Consider the following 20861-nt stretch of genomic DNA (forward strand, 5'->3'; position numbering starts at 1 on the left):
TTTCTTCATGTCACTCTTCTAGTGTTGTGCATCGAATGCAGTCGACAGCGGCTTGAGAACAAGAGAAAACTTATGTAAGTGTGAAAACAGGAGCGCTGTAACTCGAAGCAGCAACAAAACGCTGAAATAATGCAAAACACATGGAGCTGAGAGGGCTTTTCTTGAGACACCGTAACATTCCTCGGAGGGGGCCTTCATGTCATTTTAGTCTAATGGAACACTCAAACCTTCAGACGAAAACACACACGTAAAAAAAATACAGAAGTCAATATCCAGGCACAGACGTTTATGCTCGCAGAGCGTCAGAGAAATCTCTCCGATCTCTCTGATCAAAGAAAAACAACGCTAATGTCACGGGGTGCAAAGAAATTCCTGAATACTTTCTTCATTATTGCATCAGCATTTTCTAACCAGTACAGGATTAAACACTTTGTGCAATTAGTTTTATGTAACATCTCTAAATACTTTGGGGGAATTGGGTAACCGTATGATTTTTAGTGCTTAAAGAGTCAAAATCATGTGCTAAGACACAATAAACCCATTAATCTACACCATAACAACAATAACCCAAGAGGAAATGTTCACACTATGCAACATGATACAATACGTAGGCATTTTGTAGATGTTATGAAGCCCATTAAGTAAATGGAGTGAAATGAACGTTATATCAACATTAGGCAAACGTTAAATCAACGTTCCAAACATGAAATGCAAAAATGTTTTTTGAAATTCATTGAAAACAAACAGGTCTCTAAATTTAGTGCTTAAGATTGAAAAAATCTGCATTAGCGTTTACTTGTGGTGATGAGATTCACGCAACAAATGCCTACATTTGATTGACAGTGGAGCTTCTGTGCGCAAATTCTGGCGAGGACCAGAAGACGGAGGGATAAAACATGAAACATCTGGCAACCGACTCAAAGACATCAAAAACAGAATGATGTCTTATTTACAGACATTTTCTCTCCGCGCCCTCCACCTCCTGGCACTTTACGAGGTTTAGGACGTCCCGAACGCTCCCCATCCTTCACGGACCGACGTGTTTCTCAGGTTTGAAAGATAAACGGCCCGCGCGTTTCGTTTCCACCGTTTCCCGAAACATCGGCGCACAAAGCTAGCTTGAATCTCAACCCATGACGGGATTGTAACAGTCCAACAGATGAACACTTAAATGTTCCACAACAGCCAAACTGGATTCTCCCGACGAACGTCTTCGTAACAACCAACCAGGAATGGGAAATTCTCGAGACGAACCTCTGAAATATGAAGCTACGTGTGTATGTCGGGGGACGGATGTTCGTTCATCCTACAGCGATAAGAGACACCCGACTATCCACTAATCACCGAAATATCCAGCGTTCCATTTCCAAATGATGGTTACGAGAAATGTTTTGAGAGAACTTTTGGCAAAAAAAAAAAAAACGTTTGTGTGGATCACATGGTTAGGTGAAACTCCTCCCCTCTCCTCGTCCCGTGTCGCCGCCTTACGATGTTTTCACCAGGTCATAGACGTAAATGTGAAAGTCGTCATCAAACTTGATGAAGTAGACGGAGGGCTTGGCTTCCACCTGATGGATAACCATCCCAGTTCGTTTAGAGCCGTCCTCTTTGGCGTATTCCAACCTGCTTCCCCACGAGGCTGTCCACCACTTCTCCGGGCTCACGCTCCGCTGGGGGCGAGTCGTCTGAAACACAAACAAACCATTATAATAGCACATGACTCTTTGAATGAGAAAAACGACTCGAATACGATGCATCACCCCCCCCCCCCAAAAAAAAAACATAAAAAATAAACAAATTAAATGTAATCGCATTTTCTATTTAGAAAAAAAAATACTAAATCGACAGCTTTTGGTAGTTTGTTTTTAATTAGTTTTTGTGAATATAATGGGAGTTATTGACCATAATTCTAACTATTTTCTTTGCAATTCTGAAAAAAGTTAAATATTAAAAATCACAAGTTATAAATATAAACTTGTTCAATTTTTAATTAATAATGAAATTATTTTAATTATTATATTAGAAAGTACACTATTTTATTTAAATATTACTATAAATCATCACACACACACACTCACACACACACACACACACATACATATTATATATATATATTTATATATATATATTTTTTGTAATTAATTAGTAATTAATTATTGTACAGTATAACTACAAAAATTTGTGCACATACAAGTTTGTGTTATTTTTGTCAGTGAGATGTTTTTGAATGTCTTTCCTGCTCACCAAAGCGACATTTATTTGATCAAAAATAAAAACAGTAAAATTGTTAAATATTATTGCAATTAAAAATAGCAGTTTTCTATGTGAATATCTGTTAAGATGTAATTTATTTCTGTGATGCGCAGCTGTATTTTCAGCATCATTACTCAGTCTTCACTGTCACATGAACAGCATTTATTTGAAATAGAAATCTTTTGTGACTTTATAAATGTCTTTACTGTCACTTTTGATTAATATAATGCGTCCTTGCTGTAAAAAAATAAATACAATTTGCATAAAAACAATGAAAAACCCATATTGGTCTAGAGGTTTGAAGTGGTGAAATGTAAAGAGCAGTGAGCATCAGAACACACGAGCACTGAAGACACTCACTGGAGTCTGGCATGATCCTCAGATCTCCGTCTTTATAGTCATCCAGCAGCTGATACATGTAGAGCACCGGGTCCTTCTCATACGTGATGTAGAACCAGGTGTTCATGATGGGCGCCCGGGCCAGAACCATTCCCCTCCACTCGTTCTTAGTGCCATCCTCCGTCTCGAACATGTGCTCCACGGCTTTCCCGATCATGGTGTCGGCCAGGTGAGCGTCGCTGATGCGCGTCGAGGCTGAAAAACACACAGGTGTGAGTGGAAACATCCTCCACGGCAGCAAATCTGGGACCAATAATAGTTAAGGAGCTCATTTTTAATCTTTGAGATGGACCTTCCAGAATTTACTGCCAGATTCCTGAAGATAAATCTTTAAAACAGTGGTACAAGAGGATGTGCTGCTAGTGCTTTAAGAGTCATAAATGTTTTTTGGCACTTCAGCATGTTATTATTATTAAGCAAGGGTCATTTTTTAGGAATCTTCACCTAACCTTAGTCTCTGAGAACCTGACACGGTGCACTTTTTTAAATTGTAGTTTTGGTAAATTGGAGGCTAAATGTTTCTTGACAGTTTCAGACCCAATTCTTTTTCATTTCATGTGTCTTTTCTTCTCAAGCTGTTATTTTTGACCCAATGAACATTTTCACTCTCCAATGGTCATGCCATTACTTTGCAAATTCTAGTATTGCATCCATTTATTAATTAAATCTCTTAAATCTCTTTTTTGGCTCATTTCAGCTGTAAAAGAAAACCTGCTTAACTCTTTCCCCGCCAGCATTTTTTAAAATTTAAAGATTTTTATGATTTTCACTAAAATTTGATGGCTTCCAGTAATATTTGAATATCCAATACTCCAAAAATGTAATAAAGGTCAGATCCTCTACTTTTAAACAAAAATATCAGTTTTATTCTGGCTTGAAGCATTCTTTTTTTTAAATCAAAACTTATTTCATAAAAAAAAAAAATGCAAAAATCAGATTTTTTACACAAACTACATCTGGGTAATAATATTCAGTAAGATTATCAAAGTATAAATACAATAAAACCGTTTGCACAGACACGTACCATTTCCTAGATCATCACGTAACATTATGAAGTTTTCATTTCTATGCTGTTTATTGCTGATGATCGCATTATTGATCATATGCATATGTTTACATAAGAGTTTTTTCATCCTGTTCATGTGTGTTTTTTGTTCTGGAGGTTTTGTGCTCGTTCATAAGATGTATAATAGCGCCCCCCAGTGTATAACAGTGAAAACACAAAAAGCCGCAAAAGCTTGTGAGCTTCTGCACACCTGAGCATTACCCGTTTTTAACTTCCATCCTTCGTAGACAATTATATATCACTTATAAATGATTCAAGAAACAATTGAATCATTTCTGTCACTAATATCTTAGCCCAGTTGAAATGGTTTGCACTCTTCTTTCAGTGAAATGAAGTGAGCGAGTACCGAGTCTGTCTGGCAGGACCTCGAGTCCTTGCACGCGCTCGTCTTTATGCAGCTCCAGGCCGTAGACACAGTCGAAGCCGTCGTATTTGATCAGGTAGAGCGAGGGGTTGACGGGCACCTGGTCTAAAACTGTGCCTTTCCACTGCGACGCCGCGCCGCTGCCCTCCTTCCAGATGTGCTGGATTCGACAGCCCACGATGTTCCTCCGCGGCTGAGCCACTGCTTTAGTGGGGCCTACGCTGCTTTTGTGTTTCCTGTCAGATGATCACAGATCAGCATTAACATCGCTCTGAAAGGAGAGCGCTTACATTTCCTGGACGATGAATTCTGAATCAGGATCAAGGTGAAGTGTGTCTTTTCAACAACATCAAAAACTCTTGATGCTTAAGACTCAGATTCAGAGAAAGTGTTTAACATTTAATGAAATGCACACTTAAGCTTTAATCCTTAAAACATTTTATGCTTCACCTAATCTGTAACATTATAAAAAATGTATATTTATAATGATTATTCATTTAATATATGATGGGTTTATCATGATTTAACATTTCAAAAAAAAATATTAAATATAGTATATATAATAATTAAATACATATTTACAGATTCAGCCATATGCAAGAAAATTAAAAAATGATTAATATTTAATATTTATTTTTACAATTAATATGAACTAAACATTTAAAGAATATATTATAATTTAATAATATAATTTATATTCAAGTGTTCAATCCTAATACACAATTAAATACAAAAATATACTTCATCTAATATTTAATATTTTAAACGTAAATATAATGTAATAATCCATATTTATACATTCAGCCTTAAAACACAAGAAAACAAAAAAAATGCTTTACCTACTTCACTTTGAAAATGATTATTAAATACATATTATGATCAAAATTAGCTAAACTTTCAAAATATTAATATAATAAAATTGTATTTATCATATTCATCAAATACACTTCACCTGATATTTAACTCTGATAATAAAACACTTTTTATGAACAGTATGAACTAAACATTTACATTTTTTTAATATAAAATATTTATAGAATTAAATTTGTATATTCTGCCTCAAATCAATGTAAATATTATGTAATCAATTAAAAATGATGCTTCGCATAATAATTAACTCTGATAATGATATTAAATACATAAATATGTATTGCAATCAATCTAAACAAAATATTAATTATAATGTAATAATATCCACAAATCAATCCCTAAAATACAAGCCAAAAAATGTTTTGCAAAATATTTAACTCCAAAAATTATAATTATTAAATGCTTAAAATGTTGTATTGATGATCATTATTAATATAATTCACACATTCAGCACTACATAATAATTATTATTATTTATAAATGCTATAAACATGATATAATGTAACATAAAACAATAATTAATATTTTTCAATTCAGCAAAAAAACACAAGCAAGTACAAACTTACTTATGAGAGTTCTTTTTCTTCATCATATTTGCAGAGACACCAGCATGCCCTTCAATCACACAGACAGCACACACGGTTATTATTAAAGACACTGTGATCCTCAGAAGGCTGGTCCGATATCAAACAGCCGCTCTGACCTGCATCAGCTCTGGATCTCTGGGCCGCGTTCTTCCCGAATGGGGTCTTCATTCATCTGTGTGTGTGGGAGCAGCCCGGCTGCCGCACTAGGGTCAAAATATCCTCTACTCTTTCTGATGAATGAAAGAGTTTCGGGGGAGAGGGGACTCAACCTAAAGGAGGCAGTCAAAATAAAACAAAAAACGCTGGCATGTAAGGAGCTCGCCTGATGCCCGTCTGACGCTGTGGAATGACTGGGGCTCAGGAGAGAGTCGGGGGGACGGGTCGGCCTCTCAGGGCCCGCGCCAATGAGTACTGATCCAGACCTCCTTCAGAAGGGCTCCAGCAACCTAAAAAATTTAACAACATATCAAGATTGAGGATCTTGAGTGCAAACAGATTATAAACAAATAATAAGTTAAATGCTTGTTTAATTCATAACTGCATGTTTCTTAGTAAAATTTAAATATAGCACTTGTATATTAAAACTCTTTTGTTGGTTTTGATTGCTTCTATTGTCCTCATTTGTAAGTCGTTTTGGATAACAAACAAAGATGCTGCAGACATGCAACATGAGCAGTTTTTAATCTAAATTACATTTATTCATTTAGCTGACGCTTTTATCCAAAGCGACTTAAAATTGCTATATATGTCAGAGGTCGCACACCTCTGGAGCAACTAGGGGTTAAGTGACTTGCTCAGGGACACATTGGTGTTTCACAGTGGATTCGAACCCGGGTCTCTCGCACCAAAGGCATGCGTCTTATCCACTGCGCCAACACCACCCCAAATTACAAATTACAGAATGATTTGACTTCAGTTTTGTGAAACTATACATATTAGCATGAAACAGAAACAGTAGACGATCTGAACGAGACGCAGATTCACTCTCTGCCAGCAGGTGGAGCTTAAAGCGTTTCCTTGGTTACCGCCGTAAACAAAGCACTTGTGAACAACGCAGCAGGTGTAGCTTAAAGCGTTTCCTTGGTTACCGCCGTAAACAAAGCACTTGTGAACAACGCAGCAGGTGGAGCTTAAAGAGTTTAATTGGTTACCACCGTAAGAAAAGAAAAAATACCATCTAAACTTTTCTAAAGACACACATTCATATAAACTCCTAACCCTAATTGAGTCGCGATTTGTTTAGCACCTCAACAGATTTGAATCATCACTTATTTTTACCTATTTTCAACTGGATGAAATCATGAAAATACTAAGCTGAAAACTAAAAAAAATATATTAAAAAAATGGAAAATGGGGTCAAATGTGATTATGTTGACATTAAAAGGATAGTTTACCCAAAAGTTTTAATTGCGTCAACATTTACTCTCCATCAAATTGTTCCAAACCTCTATGAATTTCCGGCATCCATTGACTTCTACAGTATTTTTTCCATACTATGGGAGTCATTGGGACCAGCAACTGTTTGGTTACAAACATTCTTATTCAAAATATCTTTATGGCAAACGAATATACATTGGGATAAATTAAAGGTGAGCAAATGACAACAATTTTCATTTTTAGGTGACCTGTCTCTAAGGCAAGACACAACAAGCAAAAACCTTTTAATACACTGGTCATTCTTTCAATAAAAACATCCAAAAACTAATTTTATGTTTGTAGATATAGATAAAAAATTAATATTTTTAAAGGATGTTTTCTAAAAATGAGTTTGTTTCTTCTCCTCAGCAGCACTTAGACCAAAATAGACTTTTTATTCATATCTATATTCTGAAGGTTTTTATAGATTTGTCCATTCATATATCATTCACTTTGACTTATTTAATATTTTATTCCTAAATTGTATTTGTATCTGACTGTCGGCAGTATTTTCTGATTTATGGAGTGACTGAATTCTAATATGTCAACAAAAAAACAACAAATTTGCTTTGTGTAATGTTCAGATTCACTGAGATTCATTCAAATAGATAATGCCTTGTTTGCATATGAAAGCGTGTAATAAAAAATTGTATGAAATTCCTTATGCAAGTAATTTTTATTTTTCCTTTTTTATTAACATGTGGCGTCTTGCTTAAAATGTTTACAAAACAGTTTAATTATGCATTCAATAAGACTGAATAACCTTCATGTTAATGAGCCACAAGAGTACAATTACATTCGGTTTTCCAAACAAACAAACGTCATGATGAATGTTGGTAAAAAAAACAAAAAACATTTTAGTTCCCACTGTTTCTCAATGCAAGTCAATGGAAGCTGAAACGGTTTGGATGCCAACATTCTTCAAAATATCTTCTTTTATATTCCACAGAACAAAGAGCAGAGCAAGTCATTCAGGTTTGGAACAAGATGGAGATGAGTAAACAATGACAGAATCTTCTTTTATGAATGAACTCTTCCTTTAAGTGAAATGTATTTCAGAAGATAACTCAAAGAAGTTGAATCCTAATATGTAAAAAACATGGTAAACAGACTCAAATGTGATTAATGACATGACATTTCAACCCTGTTGTGAAGGTTTATGCTTTGCAAATCGGCATTCATTAAAAGACGCACATCAACGATTCCCATCTGACGTCCCAAAACTCAAAACCCCAAAGAAAGCAGAGCAGATGAGCAATGACATGAGTTTAGCATTATTCAGGAAGCCAAGCAGACGCTGTTATACAACACAACAGGAGTACGCTACAAGCGCAGGGAGCTCTGGGCTTCCTTACATCACGTCAGCCGGCCAGACGAAGACAAACTCATTTATTCTGCCACACTGTCCAACTGAATCAAAACCATAACATGTTTTATAAAACAGGCCACTGCACATGAACATGACCTAGTGCAATCTAACAGCAATGTCTTTTTAAAATGCGTAAAATGCATTAAAATACACCATGCATTTATTGCTATTCTCCAACACCGCTGGATTCAAATAATAAGAACGTGGCTTCCATTTTCAATTTTAACGAAAATAACAAACGAGACAGGAACATTAACTCAAGGTCAATCCTCTTTTTTTTATGGCATCCTTCCACATTACTTTTAGATAAAGATGGTAAGATGATGCCAAAGTTTGAGTCACTTGACCCAAGTATTTTTCCTCAATATATGTAAAATATCCCTCATGCACTTTTCAAATTAACTCATTTCAGTCTCCGCTGGTCTTTTTCATAATATTAAACAACATCAAAAGACACATTTCACTCCAACAATAGAAGACTTCTAGAATCTTCCAAATGTATGCACACAAGTATATTTGTGTGTGTTATTATTTTTAATGGTGGTTCTTGCTCTGAATGACAGTATTTTTGCTGAATTACACTGATTTACTGCAATGCAACATCAATTAAATGCAACACAAATACCATTGCAATGCACAAATACGCTATATTCTTTGTTTTCTCATTAAAATCTAGAAGAGAAATTGTTTAACTGCCATGAAAACCATGTCAAATCACACACACACAAAAAAGCAAGCATTACTTCTTATTTTCTGGGATAAAATTAGACCCAGGTCTGGCCTAGACTTTCCACTGGCTTATATACTGTGGTTGAAGAAGTTATCTATATTTTATTTACATACACCTACACTCATGATAACGGCTCGCCAACGCAGTCAAAATCATAGCAATAACTGAACTCAATGGCGTTGCTTTAAACCTGCGCATGGATGATGGAGCAATTCTGTATATGCATTTACAAGCGTATGAGAATCTAATATATATCGGCTGTAGAAGCAAAAGTACTGAGCTGTATCAAATGTTAGCCAATGGCTGCTGTAATGACAACATCTGACAATGCTGAATGCAATTAAAGCCAGGGAATTTACAGCTCAATGATGCAGAAAAATGGTGTTCGTATCAAGTGAAACCAAGGATACAAGAAAAAAGAAAACGGAAAATTTATTTTGAGCAATATGTTTATGTAAATTGACCAGGCAAGACAAAATGATATATGCATGCACAAACATCACAGATATGATCACGTTTCAGTTTGTTTGTAGTGGTTGGTCCACAAAAAGAGTGCAATTCAGAAGCTAAAGGCAGACTTAAATGAAACCCACCGCAGAGGCTGTTTCTCTGCTGTAATCTCTTCTTTGCAAGCCTAATTGATCAATTAATCCTCCAGAGGTGCCTTACAAAACTCTTCAGCAGACTGTCATGAAATACAAATGAACCGCCCACTTCCAAACAAACCCCAGAATGATTCATGTCCTTGTTCCTCATGGAAATTCAGCAGACTTTCTCAATGCAACCTGATCACCGAGCATCAGATGAGACTAATGAATTCAAGACCTGGCCAGATCCTTCAACAATGCAGTGAGATCAACTGGCCAGACTGGGTTTCAGGGATGCCATTAACAATCAAGATGACAAGAAGCACTGCAAGTTGTCTAGTTATAGAGAAAACGACTAAATATACACTCATGAACAGCTTGCATGTCTACAAAAGCATCCTTTTGGGGAAAAAAAGAAGGGCATTACAGAGAGATACCAGCTACATAGATGACTAAAGAAAGCATTGCATTGCAGAACACCAGTGTTTAGCCGTTTAGCAATCAAAACAAGACAGAAAAGAGCAATAAGCGCGCGATCTGTGAACACGAAATTGCAATTTGTCATTAGAAACATTCAAATCTGTCTGGCTAACTGATTCAATCTCACAGGGTCTGTTCATTAAAGGCTACATATCCACCACCAGCGCAACCGGGTGTTTTTGTGAATGCTACGACTGCATACAAATCATCCAAGAGGGTCGATAAAGGCATGAAAGAGAGTTAAATGTGACTAAACGCAACGCAATAGCTCGTAGCTCGACGGTTTCAGCCGCCATTTTGGCTCAAGCTCTTATTTACAATCCCGCAGCAGAAACAAAGGAAGCACAAGAAACACATTTTCAACAGAAACGTCTGGATCAAGCGTCGCCCCGAAACCCCCTTCACTCCCTCCACTGCAGCTCTGAGCTCAATCATGTCGCATTTCGCTCTTTTATTCAAGTGCAATACATACATGTGGTATTTGTGGCATGGATGCTCGCTTACCCCGGGTTTATTTTAGAAATTCACGCATATTGCGGCATAAAAAAAATATTTCCACTCCAGCTCTGCCTCACTGTGTGTTCAATGAGCAGCGTTTGATGAGCGCAGGCGGCCCCGAATGCGGCCGAGCTCTTGCCCTCCCCTCCTCCGCTGCCAAATAGTGCTCCGCTGCCGGACAGCGCTGGCTCTGCGCGCGAATCTTTCCTGCCAAATAGTGCGCCGCCGACCGTTTCCCTTCGGCTTTCTTCGGAAGGTTTCGGCGCGGCTGGGGGAGAATGTATGCGCATGCGCAAGCACTGCGACATGAGTTGGTAGACATGACTGTCCCCCTCAAAAACCCAGTGAAAATAGACAATAAAGTCTGTAATTCGATGGGCTAGAATTAGTTTAATTCACTAATAGCATGCGCAGTCTGTTTTATATATCATGAACGGCTGTGTATTTATTTTTTATTTTTTTACTAGAACACTTAAATATGATGACAACTCACTGTTGCGCTATTCTTCAATATTATTTATCAAGGTGTTTATTACAATTAGATTTTTTTTCTTAATTAAGATTAACATTCGTTGATAAAAAAAATTTTTTGTAAACTTTTGTAAGAGATCTTAAAAAAATAAAAGAATATGAAGACGACCTCGACAGATAAATTATTATATAATAAATATATAATATACAAACCTTATAGTTTTATTATTTTTATACATTTATACGTACATAAATACATATTATAGGTAAATTATATATTTATTTTATATTTTTGTATATTTCTAGAATAATTAAAAACAAATAAAATAAATATAAAATTAAAGTTATATTTGTTTATGACTGATTGTAAAGTTTGCGCTTTACATATATTTGTATATATATATATATATATATATATATATATATATATATATATATATATATATAAATGATCAAATGTAATTGTACAAAGTTGAATGTTATTATGTTATAAATCCTGTACTAACATTATTTTTTCATAACTGATATCAGGTCAAGGTTAATGTTAGAGACCCGAGGGCCTCAAGTTTCTCTCAACTGATATAAAACACAAGCTTGTGGAGTAACATGAAAATAAACGACATGGGTCTTGGTGGTAAACCTTGGTTTACTTCATGTTTCAGAAAAATCTTTTCACATGCATCACAAATCATCCTGTGCTCTACAGGTATCACTGGTGATGAGGTAATCTAATTCACACACACACACGCACACACACACTGAAATAACCAAAGCATCATCAGACAGATATTTCTCAGTAAGGGAGTGGCATCAATGATGACGCCGTCTCTCTGCGGTTGCCATGGAGACAGTGTCTTCACATGCCTTTGAACTGCTGCATTATGGACAGGAGCTGCTCGCTGCGTTTCTGGATGTTGCACTGCTCCTCTTTCAGCTTCTCCTGCTCCTGAAGCACCTCCTCCTGGAAGATCCACATCCAATCAATGAATAAAGACCCGCATGTTGAAATGATGAACAGCCATCACTCACTCCACGCATGAAATGAGACGTTTGCCAGAGTTCAGTGTGAAGAGCTCACATAGAAAGGCTTTTTTTAGATTATTAACATGTCAGATAAAAAGTGTTTTTCTAAAATATAAAAATATAAAAAAATATATATTAATATTTGTATAAAAAAAATTATATATACATATATTGTATACAAAAATGTACAATGTTTCATACAATTTTCATGTATTATGAAAAAAAAACATTATTAAAAATATATAATTTAATTAAATATATACTATAAATACAAAAATAAATTGTCTACACTTTCTATCTGATGTGGTCATCTGAATAATACAATGAAATGAAAATCAAAACAAATAAAATTAAATATGAGGTGAAAATTAACTGAAACATAATAAGGTGAATTAAAAGCTGAAGTATTAAAATAACTACAATTGAAATAAAATAAGGTGGAATAGAAATAAAAAACTAAAAATAGAAAAATAAAATCTCAAACTATTAATATATTTTATAATTGTATGCAAATGAAACATTGACATGCATTACAGTGTTATAAAAATAGAAAAAAAAAAGTATATTTCATATATATATATATAAATAAATTTAAATTTATGCATTTAGCAGACGCTTTTATCCAAAGCGACTTACATTGCATTCAGGCTAACAATTTTCTACAATATATATACACATATTAAATGTTTTTTTTCTATTTTTCCAACATGTGAAAAAATAGACTGTAATGCATGTCAATGTTTCATACACACGACATTTATATATATATATGCATATATATATATATATATATATATATATATATATATATATATATATATATATATAAATTCATGTCAAATACAATTTTGTATATGTGATTTTATTTAAAAGGAAAATTTAAATTAAAAAAATTAAATAAAAAAAGAATTCAGTCACTAATACCTTACAGACAGTGAATGCTACAATCAGACTAACTAAACTGCACAAAACAAGCTGGTGTCTCCATCCGACAGCGGTTTGTCTGAAGTGAATGTTTGCGGTTATTTTCAGGTCACACACCCTCAGTTTCCACAGCTCCTTCCTCTCCCTGTCGTTCTCGTCCGCTCGCGCACGCAGCCAGGCCTCGTTCTGACTCCGGTGTCTCTCCAGCATATCCTCAAGTTCCTGTCCGGTCACAACCGCAAGCTTCCTTCAGTCATCGTGAAGAACAAGAGCAAACACATCCAAGAAAATCACTGGAATGGGACGATTTGAGCAGCGGCACCTGTTTCCGTCTCAGCAGATGCTGGTTTTGAGCCTCGCGCTCTTTCTGTAGAGCCTCTGCGTCCCGTGCAAGTGCTTCCTTTTCTCTGTTTCAGATGAGAGCTCATTCAGTTTTGGTTTATAAGATGTTTGTTTAGACAATTAATGTGAAATATACAATAAGGCATGACCTCTACCGGTCTAGTTTTTGGAATTCCTCATCTAACATGGCGAAAGCTTTGTGGATCATGTTCATGGCCTCGTCACGAACGGCGCTGAAATCTCTATGAACGCTCACCTGGAGAGAAAGACACATGATGCATTCGTTACAAAATCATACAGTTCCTTGCAAACAAAGATTCATATTTACGGCTGAAATCTCCACTGTTCAAAGTTTAGGGTTGGTAAGATAAAAAAAACTCTCTTCTGCTCACCAACGATGCATTTATTTGATAAAAAATACAGTAAAATTCTGAAATATTATTAGGATTTAAAATAACTTTCTTCTTTGTGAATATCTGTTAAGATGTAATTTATTTCTGTGATGCACGGATGAATTTCCAGCATCATTCCTCCAGTCTTCAGTGTCACATGATCTTCAGAAATCAGAATAATATGATGATTTACTGCTCATCATCAATCTTTGAAAACAGTTGTGCAACTTCATGTTTTTGTGGAAACCGTGACACATTTAGTTGTTTCGGGATTATTTAATGAATTGAAGTTTCATCTGTTTGCAGTAGAAATCTTTTGTAACTGTCTCCATGCGATCAATGTAAAGTGTGACGTCCATCACCTGAATGTTTTCACTTCTGTAGCTCTTCACGGTCACTGGAGACTGACTCAGCTCGTATTTCACGTTGGGAATCTTTGTTGGGGCGAAGCTGATCAAGTGGAAATGATTTGAATAACAGAACGTTACTTTCATGTGAAACTGGTAACGAAAGCCCTGTTTTAGTCAGACACACACACACACACACACACACACACACACCTGTTACTGGCCCCCTGCAGTCCAAACTCTGACAAGATCTCCTTCATCACTGCAGACAATCATGGATCAGACTCAGAAGAGTTGAACACAGATGACTGTATTTACAGGAGCTTTATTTACCTGGCTGTCTCTCTGAGGGGTTTATTAATTTCATTATTTTCAAGTCATTAAAATCTTGTTCCTCATTTTTGCCTCCAAACACATAAAGCTGCAACCAAGCAGAAAAACACTCAGTTAAAGCAAAAAGTTAGATTTGAGATACTGAACACAGGTTGGACGCGTCTTTTTATTGTTAAAGTAATGCTTTTAAAAATAGTTTTGGTAATTATCATAAATGAAATAAAAGCTGAAATAAAATAAAATAATTATAATATATATATATATATATATATATATATAATTCGAAATGTTGCCTTATCTAAACCCAAAATAAAATAAGTTAAATTACTAAAACTGACGAAAAAAGTTAACGTTATAATACATCACGTGATGCTCTAGTTCGCATATAATGTTACGCATTTATAGTGCGTTCTGTCACTGGAAATGTATAATGATCACATTTTTAAAGATATGGGACAGAAAATGTATAGATCTATAATTTATGTAGTTTCGTATAGTTACTATCACACAAATAAAGAGTTACGTGTTTCTCCAAAAGTCAGCATAATTACAAATGTGATATTGATTTTATACAACAGTTCAATAAACAAGACGTCAAGAGATTTACGTTTTAGACAACATATTACCTGTTTTTGCTCTATTTCTAAGAACAGAAATCTTTCCAAACACAGCCACCGTTTTGCGTCTCTGAGTAACATGAATGAACGAGTCGTTCCTGAATGAATCAACCGTTTAAATGACTCGGTTCAACCGCAATGACTCGCTTATTAACAGTGACTCACTGCCACCTACTGGCCATTTTAACTTCACATTTAAGGTTCCTTTTATAATTTCAAACATCAGTTTTCGATGTTTTGTTTAAAATATCAAAACATTGTTTATTCATTTGTAAATGCAGGTAAAAATTTAGAATCGAATTTAGAATCAGGATTCATTAGTAAAGGGATGAAAAAAATTAACATAGATGTTAGACAAGAAATACATTTGTGACAAAAACTCTTATATTTTAATTTATTTGTTTATATATTCCAGCTCTGCTCATTCTGGACATTCATCAATTTCACGAGGTGCATCATGGGATACTTTATGAAACCTCCCTTCAATCTCTTCTCCATTAAAAAAATATATAATGCAAATTCAGTAATTTAAGTGCATTTTTTTGATGATTAGAAACAGCTGATTGTCTAAACTTTTGAATTATGTAAAAGTGCATAAATGTTTGACACATACATGACTGTGGACGATGAAAGCTGTGTGTCTGTGACGTCTGGAGGGAGGGATGCCGACATACAGTGGTACTTTCCATTTCATCTTTCCTGGTGAAAGAGGAAGAGTTTTAAGAGAGTTAGTGTCTGTTCATTGTCTTCTGTGAGAAAACAGTTCACTCTCAGTGTCGCTTCTCATCTTACCGATGCTTAATTTGTGAATTTCATTTGTTGATGATACCACTCCGTCTGGATTAGTGATGGTTCCTCCGAATAAGTAAATATCCTGAATCAAAACATTTGTTCAAGCATCATTATTACCTTTGGGTCATATTTGAAGTTTATTCTAAAATGCTAATTAATTAAACCTCAGTTTGAGATTTTTTTTCTAAATTTATTCAGATTTATTTCAGAATTGCGTTTTTTTTTACGTTTTGTCTCTTCTGCTTATCAACACTGAATTTACTGAGCAAAAAAAAAAAAAACTTTGTGAATTATTATTACAATTTTAAGTGTTTAAGTGTTTAATTTAAAAATGTTATTTATTCCTGTGTGCTGGGCGATATGAACAGTATTTTATTTCATGGTAATCATATATAGTTTTATATAGTTTATACATTTTTTTTTTTTTGCTTTTAATAGGGTCTTTATGATTTCACGTTTTTTGATACCATAGAAATGTAATAATTATTCACCAGTGTCAATATCACAAAAAAATGAAACCAGTCTAAAAAAAAGCTCACTAAAGACAAGTAAACTGTCAGCGATTACATAAGAATAAGAAACTAATTAAAAACAATAGACCAAAAAAAAAAAAAAACTACAGTAGAAAAATAAATAAATGAGAAATGCTACATATATTGTATTAAGTAATCAAATGACTAATAACATTGCAATTCTTGTAAATTAAAAAAAAATCTTCTTATTAAACTTATAAGTGAGTAGTGATAGATATATATATATATATATATTATTTTTTATTTTTGCTTGATTAACATGAATAACAGACAGCAGGGATATTAGACTGCTGTCACTTTAAGAGCTAACCGGATACAATATACTGTCACACATTCGTTTTCTTTCTCAGCTGTTTGCTTACACTTAAGACTTAAATTACTGTGTTTATGAGGATACTTGCAAACACTGGCATTCACATACAAGTAGGTTGTTTTTAATTGTTGGCCTAAAAAAAAGTGTCAAAAATAACACCGTTCAATACTCCTACACTCTATGCGCACTGTCTTCACATGTGTGTGTCTCTCTGTCTCTGTCGCATATACAGAAATAAGTTCTCTTTCACTGCTGATTGCATTTCAAAAGCTTAAAATCCCTTTTTTAAACCACAATGCTTTAAAATGCACGGAAATTAGATGTTTTCGTGACCACAGCAACATTACGTGTGCGTGTAACCGTGATAAAGACGACAGTCCAAAATGTTAAAAAAAATATTTTGCTTTTTCCTTGCTTATTCTTGCTAGGGCTGCATTTATTTGATCAAAAATTCTGTAAAAATTGTGAAATATTATTACAATTTATATTTCCTGTTTTCTATGTCAATATCTATTCAAATGTAATTTATTTCTGTGATGCGCAGCTGTATTTTCAGCATCATTCCTCCAGCCTTCAGTGTCACATGATCTTCAGAAATCATTCTAATGTGCTGATTGGCTGCTCAGGAAACATTTCTGATTATCATCAATGTTAGAAACAGTTAATATGTTGATGCATTTTATTTATCAGGATTCTTCGATGGATAGAAAGTTCAAAAGAACAGCATTTAAGTTACTTTTGTAACATTTTGTGTCACTTTTGATTCATTTAATGCATCCTTGTAGAATAAAAATATTAATTTCTTTCCAAAAGAAAAGAAAGAAGAACTAGTAAACTAAACCAGTTTTACCTTGTCATGGTGTGATGTAAAGGTTTGACCGGCACAAACAACAGGAGCCTCTCCTTTTACCTTACACTGTTCCCACACCAGAGTCTCTACGGGGAAAAAACACATTCACTAGTTCATTACAGTCAGCCGTTCAATCTTTACTATGTAAGATTACCTGTATTCAGTGCACACATGTCTTTGGCTTGAGACCCGTCCTCTGAACATCCACCAAACAGAAATATCTGCTCCCCGACCACAGCTAATGAATGACCGTATCTACAGAAGAGAAGCAGAAGAAGAAGACGGTCAGACGCTGGAAGAGGAAAAGCACCAAATAAACACTTTGAGCAGACGGCCGACAATTACAGCTTTATTTCCAACATTCATAAATGTGCAATATATGCTCTTTTATATGCTTTTCTACACACAGGTAAATCTAGAGTCTGATCAGTGTTTACCTCGCTGAAGGCAGAGCTCCTGTAGTTTTAATAGGCATCCAGTTCAATGACACTGAAAGATGTAAAGCAGCAACATAATCGAAGTTACTGTTAACAAAATAGTCAATCCAGTGAATAACAACTTACATTTGGATCTGATTTTGGATGCTGCTTTTATAGTTTTTGTATAGCTGCATTTAATGACAGAATTAGCTTTTTTTTTTTTTTTTTTGCATGAACTATTTCTTTTGAAAACGATTTAACCCTGTAAAGCCTGACATGAAATCATAGTTCGAATTGTATTTATTTATTTATTTTTTAACAGTAAGAGATTATTGAAACCTTTAAACAACATCTAAAATAATAAGTCACATACGTGTTATCTTTTGATTATCATAGTTGATCTATCATGCTTTTATGGCTCATAAAGTATAATGCATTGAGAAAAAAAACAGCTCATTTGTATTCAGAGGCATATGCAATGTTTCTTAGATGCTGATGTTTATACGACCAGAAAGAGATGAAATTCTAATGCTTGTAATGTAAATAAATGAGATCCTTATGGCAGTATAACAGATAATGTTATAAACTGATCTCAATATGAGTCTGTGCTCTATATAACTTTGAGTGGATAAACTCTAAACTATCAATCAGACGACAGAAGCTTGGAAAGACTAGTCTTAGAAAGGACTAGTCTCATAATGCAGTCCTCACAGTACTGACCGGTGTTGAACATCATGAGGTCATCTGTAGAGACGCTGTCCAGAATCCCTCCGAACACATAGATGTTGTCTCCCAGAGCCGCTGCGCTGTGTCTCAGAGTCCGCAGACACACTCCTGCAGTCTGCAGCTTCTCCCACATCAACGTCACTGACGCACAGATCAATCCACACGCGTCTCAACGCAAGCTGTTCATCTGAATCTAGAAATCACATGCATTCACATAATAAAAGTCTCACCGATGTCAAAGCAGTAGACGCCTGGGAGACACTCTCCAGCTTCAGGGTGTGAGGAACCTCCAAACAAGTAGAGTTTTCCTTTAACGACACTAGAAGAAAACGAAAATGTGGTGATTTTTTATATAATTTTATATAAATTTTTTAAAGGAAATTAATACTTTTATTGATCAAGGATGCATTCAATTGATCAAAAGTGACAGCAAAGTCATGTATAATGTTACAAAAGACTTCTGTTTCAAATAAATGTTGTTCTTTTGAACTTTCTGTTCATTAAATTATTCCTGAATAATTAAATGTATTGCAGTTAATCACAAAAACATTAAGCAGCAAAATCTTTTCAAAATAAATAGTGATCAAAATGTTTCTTGAGCAGCAAATCAGCATATTAAAAAAAAGTTTACTGTATTTATTTTATTAAATAAATTTATTATAAAATATAAACGCTATTAAATAAATGAACAAAACTAATTTATTTGTTTTTATATTTTAATTTTTGTAATAAATAATATATTTGTTTTTTAATGCAATATTTAGTTTGGCTTTCTTTTTTTTGTTTCATTTTAATATAGTAGTAAATGTTAGTAAATAGTAAATGTAATAGTAAACAATTTCAGTTTAAATTTACAATTTCACAGTTAAAAAACTTTACACTCATAATTAAATAAATAAATAAATAAATACATTTAGAAATGTTTAAATAAAATATATATTTTAAAATATAATAAATAAATTAGAAAATATATATATTACAATGATTTCTGAAGGATCATGTGATACCGAAGACAATTGATCACAGAAATAAATTACAATTTAAAAGAAAACATGCAATTGAAATTGTAATAATATTTAACAATTTCTTCTGCATTTTTAATCAAATAAATGTTATTTTTTTCTTCAAAAACCTCACAAATCTTAGTGACCCCATAATTTAAACAGTGGAGTTTTAGCTTTAAATATTAATACATGTTCTCTCTAATTACCATAAAGTGTGTCCCTCTCTCGCTGTGGGAACGTCACCTTTCTGAGGCATCAGCTCCCATGTAACTCGATCAGGTGAAACTAAAACAGAAAAGTTGCTCTGATGTTCTATCATGAAATCAATAAAGCATTCACTTATGTGTTAACAGCGAAATACATCACCAAAGGTACCTGTAATCATGTAAAAGTCATTCAGATATATCGGAGGATGGTCCTAAGTATAAAAAATAAACAGTTGCATAGGCACTATGTTTAAATCAATAATCTTTATGAACACAAAGAGCAGTTTTCAGCGGTTTATTGGATTCACACACCTCTGTGATCGCACTGGAAGCTCCTCCAAACAAGAAAGCGATATTTCCTGCTACAGTCATCGCATGGCCATATCTGTAAAAGATCAGTATATGCTTATGGCATTACGTAAACATCTGCATGCAGAATGAACTCACCTTGGGCTTGGTGGGACTCCTGCGATGTCCTTGTCAACCCAATGTCCACTCGCTAAAGCCATGTTAGTGTAGTTATTGTCTAGTAATTGATTTCTTTAATCTATGACCTGAGATAATCAGCAGAGATGGATCATGTGCTGAATGTTTTCCTGTTCACACACAGGTTCAGTGTCTCCAGCAGAGGTAAGATGAGAAAAGTGTTGCCTAGTGACACAGATAAACAAACGCCGCAGAGACCCATTTAACTTAATGGAGGCTATTTCAAATAATTGTAATTTTAAATAAGTTTTAAGTCAAATTGCTTCAACAGTATATTGTTTTATAAAACAATTTCATAAAACTACTGCCTGTTTTTTAAAATGTCTTAAATAACAGACATAATAATTTTTTTAAATTTTTTTAAATAATTACTTTTAAATATAAAAAATTAAACACATTTAAATAAAATATATATTGATTTATTTAGAAAAAAATGATAAGACTACTTTACTACTTTTTTATTT

General features: G+C 34.3%; 2 protein-coding genes across 2 annotated transcripts; both read right to left on the reverse strand.

The window, feature by feature from the left end:
- Nucleotides 1-975: 975 nt before the first annotated feature.
- On the reverse strand, nucleotides 976-10793 carry LOC113083523 (spindlin-Z-like). Its single transcript, XM_026254563.1, is given in 7 exon segments — nucleotides 976-1619; nucleotides 1621-1685; nucleotides 2614-2847; nucleotides 4065-4318; nucleotides 5519-5567; nucleotides 5656-5985; nucleotides 10626-10793. Coding segments are annotated over 6 exon segments (789 nt in total). The 5' UTR covers nucleotides 5708-5985; nucleotides 10626-10793; the 3' UTR covers nucleotides 976-1484.
- A 935-nt stretch (nucleotides 10794-11728) lies between these two features.
- Nucleotides 11729-20420, reverse strand: LOC113083524 (tRNA wybutosine-synthesizing protein 2/3/4). The gene is made up of 18 exons (XM_026254564.1): nucleotides 20359-20420; nucleotides 20224-20296; nucleotides 20081-20123; nucleotides 19912-19990; nucleotides 18932-19020; nucleotides 18696-18869; nucleotides 17994-18045; nucleotides 17711-17811; nucleotides 17557-17642; nucleotides 15861-15942; nucleotides 15682-15767; nucleotides 14452-14539; nucleotides 14332-14380; nucleotides 14134-14221; nucleotides 13535-13635; nucleotides 13360-13444; nucleotides 13155-13259; nucleotides 11729-12051 (listed from the first exon to the last, which is right to left on the reverse strand). The coding sequence occupies exons 1-18, from the start codon at nucleotides 20418-20420 to the stop codon at nucleotides 11947-11949; spliced, it is 1548 nt and encodes a 515-aa protein (XP_026110349.1). The 3' UTR covers nucleotides 11729-11946.
- Nucleotides 20421-20861: the final 441 nt, after the last annotated feature.

Source organism: Carassius auratus, unplaced genomic scaffold, assembly GCF_003368295.1.
Source record: "Carassius auratus strain Wakin unplaced genomic scaffold, ASM336829v1 scaf_tig00038570, whole genome shotgun sequence".
NCBI lineage: Eukaryota > Metazoa > Chordata > Actinopteri > Cypriniformes > Cyprinidae > Carassius > Carassius auratus.